The sequence below is a fragment of the Pithys albifrons genome, chromosome 8 (genome assembly GCF_047495875.1).
Source record: "Pithys albifrons albifrons isolate INPA30051 chromosome 8, PitAlb_v1, whole genome shotgun sequence".
Lineage (NCBI taxonomy): Eukaryota > Metazoa > Chordata > Aves > Passeriformes > Thamnophilidae > Pithys > Pithys albifrons.
In genome coordinates this window covers 16,530,686-16,544,218 of record NC_092465.1, presented here as the reverse complement: position 1 = coordinate 16,544,218, position 13,533 = coordinate 16,530,686, and the positions used below count along the sequence as shown (strand labels likewise).

Sequence of the window (13,533 nt, the reverse complement as noted above, 5' to 3'; positions counted from 1 at the left end):
CTACAGAGTGCTGTGTGTCCTGCCCAGCCAGGATGGGGTGTGCCAGCCCGGGGCAGGCACTCCTTTTCCTCAGGATGTGGTAGTGGCAGCTAGTTGTCCTTTGCACCCCAGCACCCTGAAGGTGGGGTGCAAAGCCCACAGAGCTGCCATTGCACACAGGGTTATGTGGGCTGAGAACCAGGGTGGTGTGGGCACTGCTAGACCTCAACTGTCCCCCACCCAGGCTGTTTGCACAGCTCTGCTGTGCCTGGAAGAAATGCCAGGCAGAGCAATGTCTTCCTGACACTGAAAGTCAGTCTCTCCCAGCACCACTGTGGGGTACCCAGAAAATTTACACAAAGAGACAAACTGCTTGTGTCCCCAGGGATGGGCTCATGCTGGAGGTCAGGGTGTTGATGAGTGCCTCCTCTGGTTTTCTCCAGCCCCTCAACCTGCTTCGAGCCAAGGCCATTTCTCAGCCAGGGAGCACAGGGATTGTCCTGGTTCTGTATTGGGGTCCTGCACTCCCTTTGCAGGCTGTAGCCTCAGATACTATACCCAGGCAACAGGTCCACCCCACACATGCCCCACATACTGAAGACCATGAGGAAAGGCAGCCTGGAGTCCAACTGGCTCTGGGACAACTTGTTGCTATCTTTTAGGCAGGGTGGAGTGGAGAGTTTCATTGTGCTGTGGTGAAACTACAGGCAGCTCTGCCCACCCCAGTCCATTCCTGGCCATGGAGAGCAGCAGGTACAGTGTAGATACAGGCTGGGAATCTTTCCCCCTTCACCCACAATCCACTGGAGTGAGGCGACATGTTTTACCATTGCCCCAAGAAATGGCTCTGAATCCTCATGAGCAAAATGGATAAGGGGGTTCCTTCACCCCTGCTGAAGGACTCATGGTGCTGTGGGAAAAAGCCCAGAGCCTGCACTAGTCCTACATCTTGGCAAACATCAGCCCCATCCTGCATCCAAGGAAGGGGTGAGTAATCAGGCTCCTCTCTCCTGGGCCAGCCAGTGGCCCCGGGAAGTGTGTGGGCCACTAGCCCGAGAGATGGATGCTGAGCAGGGTGCCAGGGCCACTGCTCCTGGACCAGCTATTGCTGGCTTTGGGAGCCCCAAGGCAGGATGTTCTGTTCTTGTAGCAGCACCTGGTTCAGCTCCCATCTGCGCTGATCCTCAGGGCTGCTGGAGGAGGGGACCTACCACTGCCAACCTTTTCATCTGCGCCCTGGGCAAGCGTCACCCAGACTTGGAGCATCTGGCACTACAGATGTGGCCGACAAGTGAGTGGGGGAGAACTGGGTTGGAGTGGGACCTTGGCCAAGCACTGGCTGAGCTAGCATCTTCTGGTTCTGAGGTTGCCAGGGGCTGCTGGCCCTGATCTTGTACTCTGCACTCCCATGGCAACACCCTAGGTACTATAGGTAAAGCTGGGATCTGGGAAGCTGTTCTCACCCGTGGTACCCCTCCAAATAGGATACAAGGTATTGAAGAAGATGCACCAGCAACTGCGTCCAGGACAGGCTGGGTGTAGGGTGGAACATGCTTCATTGTCTCCATCACCACTCCCCTGGGACTGGTCTGCACTGGGCACTCTGTGGGGGCCAGGAGGTTTCTCCAGGACATTGAAGCTATGGAGTACCCTGGAGGTGCTAGGCTTTGGTCACCTGTGGTAACAAGCAGGAGGCTGGCACCAGCGGGCTGCATTTCAGGTCAGAATCTGGACCAGAGGATCAGATACTGACCCAGTACTGCTGCTCTGCCCCAGTGCCTGGCATACCCTTCTGGGTAGGGTTATGACAGGGGGAACACCTCAGGGTGCAAGGGACCTGCCACCTTGGGGTCTCTTTTAGAGCAGCCCATTTGGGTTTTGTGCTGTTGTCAGTCCCATACCAGGGCTGGGCCAGGCTGGGGAGGCAGCAGTTGCCACCTGCTCACACTCAGGCTTTAATCCACAGGCAGGAGGTGAGCAGCTGGTGGAGCCTCCCTGACCTTCAGGTGGGATTAGTCCCCATGGGAACTGTGGGGAGCATGCAGGTGAAGCCACAGCTCCCCTGGCAGTTCCTGAGGACTGAGCAAGGCTGGCAGAGTCAGGGACTGAGCACACCCCCATGCCAGAGGCAGTCGGGATCAGGTCATGGATGAGTGGCACAGGGTGAGCATGTGTCCCTGGGAGTATCCTTGCCTTGGTGGGTTGTTGCAGGTGCACCTCTGCCACAGGGTAAAGTGGGCATCCATGGTTCCACAGGGAGGGGGTAAGCAGCGTACCTGGGGTGGCCAGGGTTCTGGTGAGGGCACAGGGTGGGAAGTTCTGGAGAGCTGGTCCCAGTGTGGGCAGTCTGGCTAAGGGTCACAGGTGCCTGGGGAGAGCTGAAGCTGGAGTTGGGAGTGCTGCATGGAGAACCACCTCAGCCAGTGCAAGACCCAGCTGTGACCGAGTATGTGTGGGTACCTCTTGCATTGGGTTCCACTTGCTGTGCCCTCCACCACATTCTTGCTCTTCTCTGATCATTGTGACAGTACCCAGAGTCCAGTCATCATTTTGGTCCCCAATAGGTTCCTGTCTCACTGATCCTCTGGACTCATCCTGCTCTGGGTGCAGCAGAAGCTGCAGCAGGTACCTGCCAAGCTCTGCCGTGGGGGAGCCTGAGGACCTGGGACTTCTCTGGGCACGGAACAGCTATCAGCCCATAGTGTGCGTGTGTGCCCGTGTGGGAGCTTAATCCCAGCAACATCTGCCAGGCTCTTGTGATCCCAGGAGTTTCCAGCTGCAGGGATGGGATGGCTGGGTGCACAGAAGACACGTGAGTGTGGGGCAGATGGCGTGTGCACCAGGCCTCCTTGTGCAAGGCAGAGCTCGTGCAAAGAGGCTTCTCCCACACGTGTGTCCTGTGTGGCCAGCAAAGCATCAGGAGGCAACGAGTGGTAGTGGAGATCCTAGCAATCCCCTCTGCTCTGGGATCTGGGGACCCAGCAGGTGAAAGTAGGGATTTTGGTGGGGATTAACCAATCCTAGTGTGGCCATGTTCAAAGCAGCTGGTAAACACAGATGATTGAGGAGGGAAAGGGGGTGTTTGCACCCTTGCCAAGGAGGATGATTTCCCAGGGAAATGAGGCTGGGGGAGAAAGAGGAGGAAAAAGAGAGCAATGGGTCTGCATGGGGGCAATGACTCACCGCCCCTGAACTAATCAGCCAGACCCTGCAAATAAAAGCCACCTGTTTTGGCCCTGGCAGCAGGAAGCCATCCCCAGAACAAACAGAGCACCAGGCAACTGGGAGAAAGACAAACAGGGACCGGCACCAGCTCCATCTGCTCCTTGTTGGCCCAGCCCAGAGACCTCCAGTCCCCTGGGGTGGCAGTCCAGCCCCTAGTAAGGCTGGGGAGGAGAGAGAGGTTAGTGGGCCTTTTGTGGGGGCTGACACCCGCAGTGTCAGCCAGATGCAGGACTGCACACAGCTGTGCTGCCTTGGCCAGTCAGCCCAGATACTTGTAACAGCAGTGGGAATGACTATGTGCTGCCATCAGTCCCAGATGTGGCATCAGCATCAGAATTCCCAGGCAGCACCTGCCTCACCTCCTTAACAGCTGCCTGTCACCCTGCTCAGCTCCCCAGGCTGTGCAGTGTCCTGGGACCAGTGCTTGCACAAAGCACAGGGCACAATCCCACAGCCAGCACCACGGCTGGCATGGTCTGGGTTTGGCATGCAGCACTTGGATGACCCTGTGCTCCCACCATGCTTTTGGGCTGCTGGCTGCCACACTGTGCCTGGTGGCACGGAGAAACCTGATCTGTTTTGCTAGAACAGGGAACAGGCTGAGCTGGGAGCAATGAGTGGCCCTTATTAAATTAGCCTATGCAGAAGGCCCTGGGCAAGTGCTAACCAGCTCCACAGATAGTATAAGCAGCTGCCCCTGAGCAGAGTTGCTGCCTGCCCCCTCATCAGCCTCCTGCTGGACAGGTGTGGTTGGGGGGGGCTAGGAGGTGACCTAGCCATGGGGATGCTGACTGGTGACAGAGACTGCTCCAAGACGCTGGGAGATTCCCAGGAAGGAGAGACTGCTTCAGCACTCTGGAGTGCTGTGGGGGAGGGCTCCCCGTGGATGACCCCACTGATCCACTGTCACCTGATGTGGCTGTGGCTCCCATGTGGCTGCCCTGAATGTACCAAGCAGAGAATGAGGCACTTTCCAGTGAGTGGGACATGCTGAGAAACCAGCAAGTGGCACAGTCTGCGTGTGGGTTTCTCCCTTCCACTATCGTTCCCTCCAGTGCTGTTATCTGAAGGGTTGTATGGGGATAACTGAGCCCCTTGCATGCTACTCATGGCACACCACCAGTACCCCATAGATCCTGTAGCAGACCATGCAGTGCCCCTCACACCCCATATGCACACCCTGTAAAAGCCTGCAGCATCTCACATATCCTGTGGTACCCCTTGTCCTGGCTCTGTAATACACCCCTGCACTAACCAGTGCCTCACACCTCTGCTCACACAGCCCAGGCGAGGGGCAGCAGCAACATGGGGAGACCTTGCAGTCCCCTAGTCATGCATCTTGTCCCACCTTTCTCAAGGTGATGGCTTCCCCAAATGCTATCCAGCCCTGTCCTCCAGCACTTTGAGAGATGTCCTCAGGCCACCGGGCTGCACCAAGATGCTCTTACTTCTCTGGGGAGCATCCTCATCCTTCCCTCCATCTTCTACTTCCCCGGGCAGCTCCCAGAGGGTTTCCCACTTCCTGCTGCGAGCACCCAGGGCGACACAAGCTGAGGGTCGCCTCCCCAGCTCCTGTCCCCGGCCAAGGGCCGCTAATGTACTTCAGCTGGAGCCCTCTTCAACCGCTGCTAGGTTGCACCCTCTGCTGGGTCTCGCAGGCATCGGCGCGGCCCCTCACCGAACCTCAGAGCAGGCGGGGAAAAGTTGTCCGGAGCACCGTCGAGCAGTGGGGGGTACATGAAGAGGACCTACGAGTCCTGCCTCCAGCCTGTCCTTGCTGTCAGCCCTCAGTCTCCGATTCTTCCTGATGCCAGGCGTCCTAACACCTCTCCCAGCTGCCCAAGCTGCATTCTCCATCGCTGGAAATGTCAGGGTCTCTTCCGATGCTGACCTCATCCTCGGGATTCCCAGAAGGGCTGAAGTTTACATGGGAAAGCTTAGGGCGCTCTGGGCCAGCCCTTGCCCAGAGGCCAGCATGGCACCTGCCTAGTTTAAGGTGGGGAGTGCCCAGCCTCACCACAGACTGTGCAGGAATGCTGCAAGAAGCACTGCTGCCAATAGACACAGGATTTCACAGCTCAGTAGGACACTCTTCTTCCATTCCAGCTTGTGCTGGCCTTATCCAGCCCAGATCCTGGTAGGCACTGGGGATGTCTGCATGGCACACTGCAGTTCCAGTCAGGGCTGGTCCTGCTGACCAGGTGAAGGACACAGCTCTGTCCCAAGGCTGGTCCCCTTCTGCTGTGCATGGTGTCCCCTGCCCAAATGGGAGGTGAATGGGGAGCTCAGGGAGCCGTTTGTTAAGCCAGGGCACAATGCCCAGGGCATTACAAGTCAGGAGTGTGTAACCGGGGTCCATTAGTGTCCAGTCTAGAGTCAACAAGATCCCCTGCAGGTCATTGCAGAGCATGGACAGACCTAGTTGTGCCTGTTCCAGCACCTCCTTCACTCCTCTCGCTCACCCTAACTTTATCCCACTCCACACACAACCCTACCTGTGCAGTCTGAATCCCTGCCTTGCCAGCTCGGGAAATGCAAGGCAGAGCCTGGACAGAGGAGGGACCCATGGTGGAAGAGCCCCAGGCAGAGGGGTAGAAGCAGCCCGAACATGAGCCCTGTGTCCCAACATAAGGACATCAGTGCCCCTCAGCTCCCAGCTGGCAAATCCCCACTTCACCCTGGCACCTCCTTCCCACCAACCTCAACCCTGACAAAGGCTGCGGGTGCCCTGGGAAAGGCTGCGTCCTTAATCCCTGGGCCAAGCGGGGACATTGTCTGGGGGCAGAAAGGAAAGCAGTGTGTCAGGCCCTTTACCCATTGTGCCCTGAGCCCCTGCGCAAACACAGCCCAGCACTTTCATTGTCAGCCCCGCGAGGCGCGGGGGGGCCGCTCTCGCCACACTGCCTAAGTGGAATGGACAGCCGGAGTCTGGGGTGGGTGCGCACCCCGTCCCCCCGGCATCCCCTGCCTGCTGACACAGCGCCCTGACCGCCTGCACCATCGGCACTTCGGCGCCCGTCTATAAAGGGCGAGGGGAAAAGCCGGCGCCGGCACCGCCACCTTCGCCTCTGTGCCCTGCCCTGCCGACCAAGTAAGTACCAGGCTGTGAGACGCCAAGCCCCACCACTGCACAGGCGCTGCCATGCTCCCTTTATCCCCACACCACCCCTTTCCACCCCCCCCTCCCCCACAACACACACTGTGGGGAAGGGCAAGTGGCGGGGTGCTGTGTGGCACGGCAGGGGTGCCCTGTGCGGGCAGGAGGGACCCTAGCAGAAGGGATGAAAGAGCTGAGCTACTCTGTCCCTGCACCTGTGTCTAAGGTGGGGGTCACTGTCACCTCCCAGCACCGGGTGCAGTGCCGCCACACCCAGTCAACTATCAGAGCCATGTCAGGGAGCTTGGGTGAAGAAAAACTGAGGCAGTCCTGGGTACTTCACATGGAAAGACAGGGTATCACAAGTTCCCCCTGCGATGTGGGGTTCACCAGAGAGAGATACCTCACCACCGAGGGAAGGGGAATGGGAAGTTCCCCCTGCACCAGCCTGGGAGGGCAAGGGGCTGGTGGTGTGGGATGTGTAAGGGCAGTACCACCGGCACTGCAGGCAGCAGGGTGGCTGGAGGCTGATGGTGGACACCTGTCCTGGGGTGATGTGTGGGGCTCTGCCAGCAGCCGCTCGACCCGTATGACCAGCAGCGAAGCCATGGACACCCTGGGGCAGTACAAGATCACGGTGTGGGAGGAGGAGAGCTTCCAGGGCAAGCGCTGTGAATTCCTCATGGAGTGCCCCAGCATCATGGAACGTGGCTTCCGCAAGATCCGCTCCATCAAGGTGGAGTCCGGCCCGTAAGTGTCCCATCAGCTCTGTGGCTCCTTTGCACATCGCACTCCAGAAAACTCATTGCTCCCAGGGGACTGTTGGGAGCTGCTGAGGAGCCAGAACAACCAAATCCTTCCTTGGCTCTGCCACAGCCTCACTGTATGACCTCCCTGCTTGCACTTTTTGTGTGGCACCTCAGTTTCCTCATCTGTTAAGCAGAGAGATGCTGCCTAGCCAAGGTACGGGTTGGAAGCAATAGTGTGGCTCTGGGGAGAAGGGTTCTGCTCTCAAAAGGGACATTTAGGACCCCAGCCTCTGTGACAGACCCACAACCTGCCAGGATGCCTCTGTTCCCTGCATGGGAAAGAGAAGCCAATGCCTGGCTGACAGTGGGGTCTGTGTCATGCATCCCTGAGGGTTTCTCTCCTCTCTCCTCCAGCTGGGTAGGCTTTGAGTACCCTGAGTACCAAGGGCAGCAGTTCATCCTGGAGAAGGGTGACTATCCCCGGTGGGAGGCCTGGAGTGGGAACAGTGGCTACAGGACCGAGCACCTCCTCTCCTTCCGGCCCATCAAATGCGCAGTGAGTTGTTGGGACACCATGATGGAGGGGAGGCCTAGGGCAAGCAGAGTCTCCTTCTGTCAGCCCATCATAGAAGGGGTGAGGAAGAGACTGGAGAATGAGTTACATGGGGCATGGGATGGAGGTGTCAAATGCACAGAGGTACCTGTAAGATGAAGGAATAGCTGCTCCCACCTCCCTGCAAGAATCCTGGGGTGCTTTTTAGGGCTAGAATTTAGCCTGAAACACCATTCCAGCTCCTTCTTCTTTGTGCTTAGAACAGCCACCGCCCAAACCCCGATACTCAGGGATGGGGTGAACAGAGAGGAGCCAGCAGGATGGCAGTGATGCTCAGGGTGCAGGATCCATCCCCCTACCGCCCAGGGTACCTGAGCTGTGCCCATGAAGACAAAGCTCTATCGCTCAATCTGCAGAGACACTGGTGCTTGCAGCAGTGGCACGTCTGCACCTCCGAGCCGGGTGTCCCCCCCCCCCAACTTTTAATAATCACCAGGCAGATATGTTTGGGCTTTAATAAAGGGGATGTGATAAGATCACTCCTTACTGGCAGGACTGCTCCTCAGTGCAGATAGATGCGTATGGGGGCTGGGCATGGGGGACAGTGCCGCATTGCTCAGTGTCCCAGCCATTAACCCTTCAGTGTCCAGGATCCAACAAGGCCCCACAGAGCCATGGGGACCTCTCTCAGCAGCCTGCCTTGCCCTCAACCCTCCTGCAGCCTTGGGGAGTGTGAGGATGCTAAGGGGAGGAGCCCATGTAGGTGCAAAAATTGTAGCCACTGTCACCCTCACTGGCAGCTGTGCATTGGGACCATAGGGACGTGAGAACACCATCTTCTGTGCAGCTCGGGGGCATCCTGGTGAGGGGATGCCAAGCTGAAGGACATCCCCATGCTGTGAACCAAAGCTGGGCATGGTCCCAAGACTCTCATGATGCCTTGGTGTGTGTCACCCTGATGTCACATTCCCTACCCCTGCACAAGCCAAATCAGCCTTGCTGACCCCCAGCTCTCTCCCTCTCCAGAACCACAATGACAGCAAAGTCATCCTCTACGAGGCTGAGAACTTCCAGGGGCACAAGTTTGAGCTGAGTGATGACTACCCCTCGCTGCAGGCCATGGGCTGGGGCAACAAGGAGGTGGCATCCATCAAAGTGAACTCCGGAGCGTGAGTTCTGCCAGCCAGGCAGGGGGTGGGGGCAGCTGAGAGCAGGGTTTTGGCAAGGACCTCCCTCCTGCATAACTCCAGGATGGGGAAAAGGGACTCCAAAAAGATGGGATGCCTTCCTTTTACATTTTCCTTGACAATCTAAGATATGGGGTGTTTTCTGTCCTTCTCTTTCCAGGGCAAACAGAGGGATGGGATGGGATGGAATTGGGATTGGGATTGGGATTGGGATTGGGATTGGGATTGGGATTGGGAGGGGAGGGGAAGGGAAGGAAAGGGAAAGGGAAAGAAAGGAAAGGGAAGGGAATGGAGAGGAGTAGAGAGGAGAGGAGGATTTGATATGGGGCTCTGAGCCACGGGTCTACCTTCAGGTGGGTGGCATACCAGTACCCGGGATACAGGGGCTACCAGTACGTACTGGAGCGGGACAGACAGAACGGCGAGTTCAAGAAGTATAATGAATACAGCAGCCAGGCCCACACCAACCAGATCCAATCCATCCGCCGTGTCCAGCACTGAACAGGGGCAGGGCTGCATGCCCTGCAGCCTCCAGGCTGCTGTGCAATAGACCTCTATCCAGTAGCAAAATAAAGGCATTTGTCAAAAAAAAGGGTGCTCCTGCCTCTGCTCTGCTCCTCAGGGGGCTGCCACACTGTGAAGACCTTCTGTGGGGTAGAGGGTGGGGTTTCCTCTTCCCTAGGTGGTTTTGGATGCATGACCACCTCTACCCTGGGCTGAGCTCTCTGCACTCCACCTCTGGTCTATGCACAAAGAGTAGAGGTGCTGCGGAATGGTTCCATCACTGTGGTGATCCAACTGGGAGTTTACTGGGCAAAGAAAGGGCTGGAGCAGGGAGGGGCCATCCAGGGAGGTCGTGCCCTTAGTTCTCCACCCAGGATCAGTGCCAGGGAAAGTGAATGCTACAAAGACTGTGAACTCAAGGTTCCCTCTCTCTCCATCCTCTCCTTCTGCATCTCTCTGGAAGAGAGAAGGGGGTCCCTGCCTGCTGTGGGCATGGGAAGGAGGAAGAGCACAAAGGGTCGTCTGGGGTGTGGTGCAGGGACAGGACAGAACATTGACACAAATGGGGCAGGCACAATTGTGTCAGGGTTTGGGGCACTGGCAGACAGGGTTTGGGTGTGTGGGGGTGTGGGGCAGGGAATAGGGAAAGGAGGTTCTCAGGGTAGTGTCCCATAGCTGGTAGGGAGCTTGGCTCAATGCTCCCAGAACTCTAAGGGTCCAGATGTGTGTGTCCTTCCCCTGCCTTGCCACGCCAGCACATCCGTGCCAATATCCGGCTCCGGAACGCCTGGAGCCCCACCCAGCCTCCTCCTCCTTTTCCAGCACCCTTTCCCAACCTCCTCCTCCTCCTCCTCTTCCATCCAGCTTCAACATCCCAGACCCTCCTGGGGTGCTGGCCCTCCATTCCAAGGTGCTTCCTGCTCACAGGACAATCCATCCTCCTCCTTCTCCTCTTCCATCCTGCTCCAGCACCCCAAAGCCCTACTGAGGAACCAGCCTTCAGTCCCCAAGGTGCTCCTCACACCCAGGATGTGGGTGGATAGTGGAACATCACTAGGTGGCTCAAATGCCTGGGTTCCCTGAGGCCCATCCTACTAAAAGCATGCTTGACCCTGGGGCAGGGGGTGTCCCAGAAAGGTGCTAGAAGACTGGGCAGGACTGGGCTGGGGGTTGTCGTGTGCACACCCCACAACCAGGGCTGTGCAGAGCACATGTGTGTCACCATGTGTGGCAGCATGTGCATAATGTGTGTATGTGAACTGCACATGAGTGTGCATACAAGGGTGACCCTGCACATCCCCATTCCCTTGCACCCCACTGTGCACCCCAGCATCTGTGACTTCTTTCATGTGGTATCCCAGCTGCAGGGTGCCCCCTAGCCCTTCTCTGTCCCCTCTCTGTCCTCGCTGGCTCCACCCCGCCACTGCCCTACAGCCTCTCCCCCTGCACAAACAAATTCCAGCACACCTGGCCAGGTGAAGCCAGCTCAGGGCCACGTCAGCTCAGCTCCACTTCACAACGCCAGCTCACAGGTGAAGTTCTCCTGGGCACCTGCACATAGGTCTGCGATGGGTGGGGGTAGGGGCAGGCTGTGGGGGTCCTTACAAAGTCTGGGGTCCTTACTGCTCCATCCTTGGGTGGTGGGAGAGTGCTGGGGAGGTTGGTGAGAGGCAAACTGCCTGCTTTCAGCCAGAGGGCCTGCAGCTACTGCCAGCTGGGTGCTCCATGTGCCCAGGCTCTGTCCTCCGGAGTCCCACAGACCTGAACCCTCATGTCCCAGATCCCCCACAGATCTGATGCCCAATCCATTGCTCCTCTGTAGTCATGGGTCCCTGTTTCCTGGATTTCTTATGTACCTTGCCTCCTCTATCCTCTGGCTCTGCTCTAGCTCCCCCATGTCCCAGCTCCCTGGGGTGGCATCACTCAGGACCCCAAAGCTCCACATGGACACTGGGCTCCCCAGCCCTTTGGACTTCACACTCCCTGCCGCTTTGCTGCCTTTTGCCCCCAGGCCACTCAAAGCCCACAGTTCCCTCACACCCCACTTTAAGTCCCCCCACTCAATGACTGTCCCAGGGACCTGGAAGTCCCCATCCCCAGTACTCTCCAAAACATCCCCAACTCCAGCTCTCACAGCCCTTGCTTCTCTGCCTGATCCCAACCACCCTTCCTGCCCTCCCTCCACTCCGGGTTGATGGGGTGCCCTTCAACCCAGACCCCCACCTCCATGCCCTCTACCATGCAGGTTTGCTGGAGGAGGATCATGGTCACCCAGGCTGCTGGGAGAGAATGGCTCGGCACGGCTGACACCCTCCCCACCTCACCCTGCTGTCTCCAGGGCTTGTTTTCTGTTGCCTGCGGTTTGTTCCAGTGACTCAGGCAGCGAAAGCAAGTCTGGGAGGCTGCAGAGCCGCTGCTAGGAGAGTTGCACTTGAGGGGCTGGGGAGCAGAGAGATTGGAGGAGCAGCCAGAGCTGCTGGGCTGTATAGAGCTGGGACACCTCACCGAGGTGTTCAGTGGAGCTCAGAGGACAAGCTAAGGGAAGAGAAACTTTTTACAAGTTGTTACATCTAAACAGAATTAGTGTGGAATTGCTCAGGGAGTACCATGATCTCTGCTCATGTCTCCCCCTGCCAAAATCTGCTCTTTGTTCCTGATGGAGATGAGCAAAGAGGTGGAGCACCTGGAACCCTGCTCAGCACCCAGGGGATCCTCTGTTTTGTAAACACTTTGGACGTTCCCCCCATCAGGAAGAGCAACCAGCCTTGTTGGGCTGTGGCAGCTCAGCTGAGCATTGCTCACCTTGGGCTGCATTTTCTTATGCAAGGCACATTTTGGCTGCGCTATAAATAATAACTGTGGGTCTGGCATGGCTGTACTCTGTTTCCATTAGGTTTATATCTTGTAATGATCACTTTCAAGAAATACAGGTAAGTTCTGTGTAAGAGCTTGCCCTGTTGCTAGACATCAGTGAAATGCCACAGAAGAGATTGTACAGCATTGGACTCATGGAGAAGAGCTGGTCTGAGCTGCTGGCACATTGCCTGGCTGCCTCAAGCTGTGTGATTCTGGGGGAGGGTATATTCTTGACCAGCGGGGCAGAGCCTCTGACAGCATCCCACAACTGTATATAGCAGCTGGAACTATGGGGGATGGGGAAAAACCTGGCCAGATGTGTCTTTTGGGAGCTGGAATCATCTTTCTCTATTAAACGTCTCTCCACTAAACGTTTCTCCACTAATTGCCTTCCTGTCTTCAGAACATACCCAGGGCAAGCAGATGAAAGGCCATCCTAGTTTGGGTAGGTGTTGAGGGTCACCCAGCTTCTACAGATCCGAACAAAGGTGAGCAGCAGATTGGGACATGCCTGGTGACAGGCTTAACTGTCCCTGAGGTAGGGACTGTCCAGAAGGGCACAGAGTAGCCAGAGAGGTGGCAGAGCTGTGGTACAACCTGGTGCCACTGACTCTTGGCAATGCATTTACCCACCCTGAAGCTCTGGGCACTGCAAAGGAATCCTACCACCAGTGTCCCAGAGCTCGAGGGACCTGATGGGGACCCAGATCGCCCAACGCATGGGTCTGGGAACTGCAAGGTGACCCCAGGAGTGTGCTGATGATGCTGAAGCTGCAGAAGGGTCAGGAATTGACCCCCATGGCAGGGAACCTGGTAGGCTCAGAGAGCCAGATGCTGGTGGGATGATGCCAATACTGATGCCGATGCCAGCGCCTATGCCAATGACGATGGCCAAGAAGATGCTGTCCAGTCGGTGGGTCAAGAAGTGGGATGCTGGTGGGAAGCTGAGCCTGGGCGGTCTCCAGGCAGTGTCCAAGCCTGCTTCTAGCTGGGATGGCAGCGCTGTGTTTGCGAAGAGTTAAGGAGGCGGAAGAGTCAGGAAGCGGCCCGAGCCTCTCTCCATAGAAACCCGCGGCCGTGATTAAAGTCTGATGCGGGCCCGATAGCGGAGGGGGAGGACGGGGAGGGGGAGGGGGGGGGGGCGGGCAGCGCCCGCTTTAATTACAGCGGAGGAAATTGCTGGAGCCGGGGCCCCGAGCCCCTGCGAGTTGCCTGGAAACTCCCCCCCCCCCCCTCCGCCTTCCCCAGCCCCTGCCCGTCCCCTGCCCATCCCGCTGCCATTTATTCGCCATCAGCTGCTCCCTGATAAAGTGGAATAATAATAATAATAATAGGGGCAGGAATATTAAAACATGCAGCCCGCGGGCCGCCCCCACAGCTGCC

The 13,533-nt window shown here is 57.5% G+C and overlaps 1 protein-coding gene across 1 annotated transcript; it reads left to right on the top strand.

Annotated features, from left to right (window-relative positions):
- The first annotated feature begins 6,890 nt into the window (after positions 1-6,890).
- On the top strand, positions 6,891-9,291 carry CRYBA2 (crystallin beta A2). The gene is made up of 4 exons (XM_071562295.1): positions 6,891-7,051; positions 7,465-7,606; positions 8,630-8,772; positions 9,144-9,291. Exons 1-4 carry the CDS (start codon positions 6,891-6,893, stop codon positions 9,289-9,291), a joined length of 594 nt encoding a protein of 197 aa, XP_071418396.1.
- Positions 9,292-13,533: the final 4,242 nt, after the last annotated feature.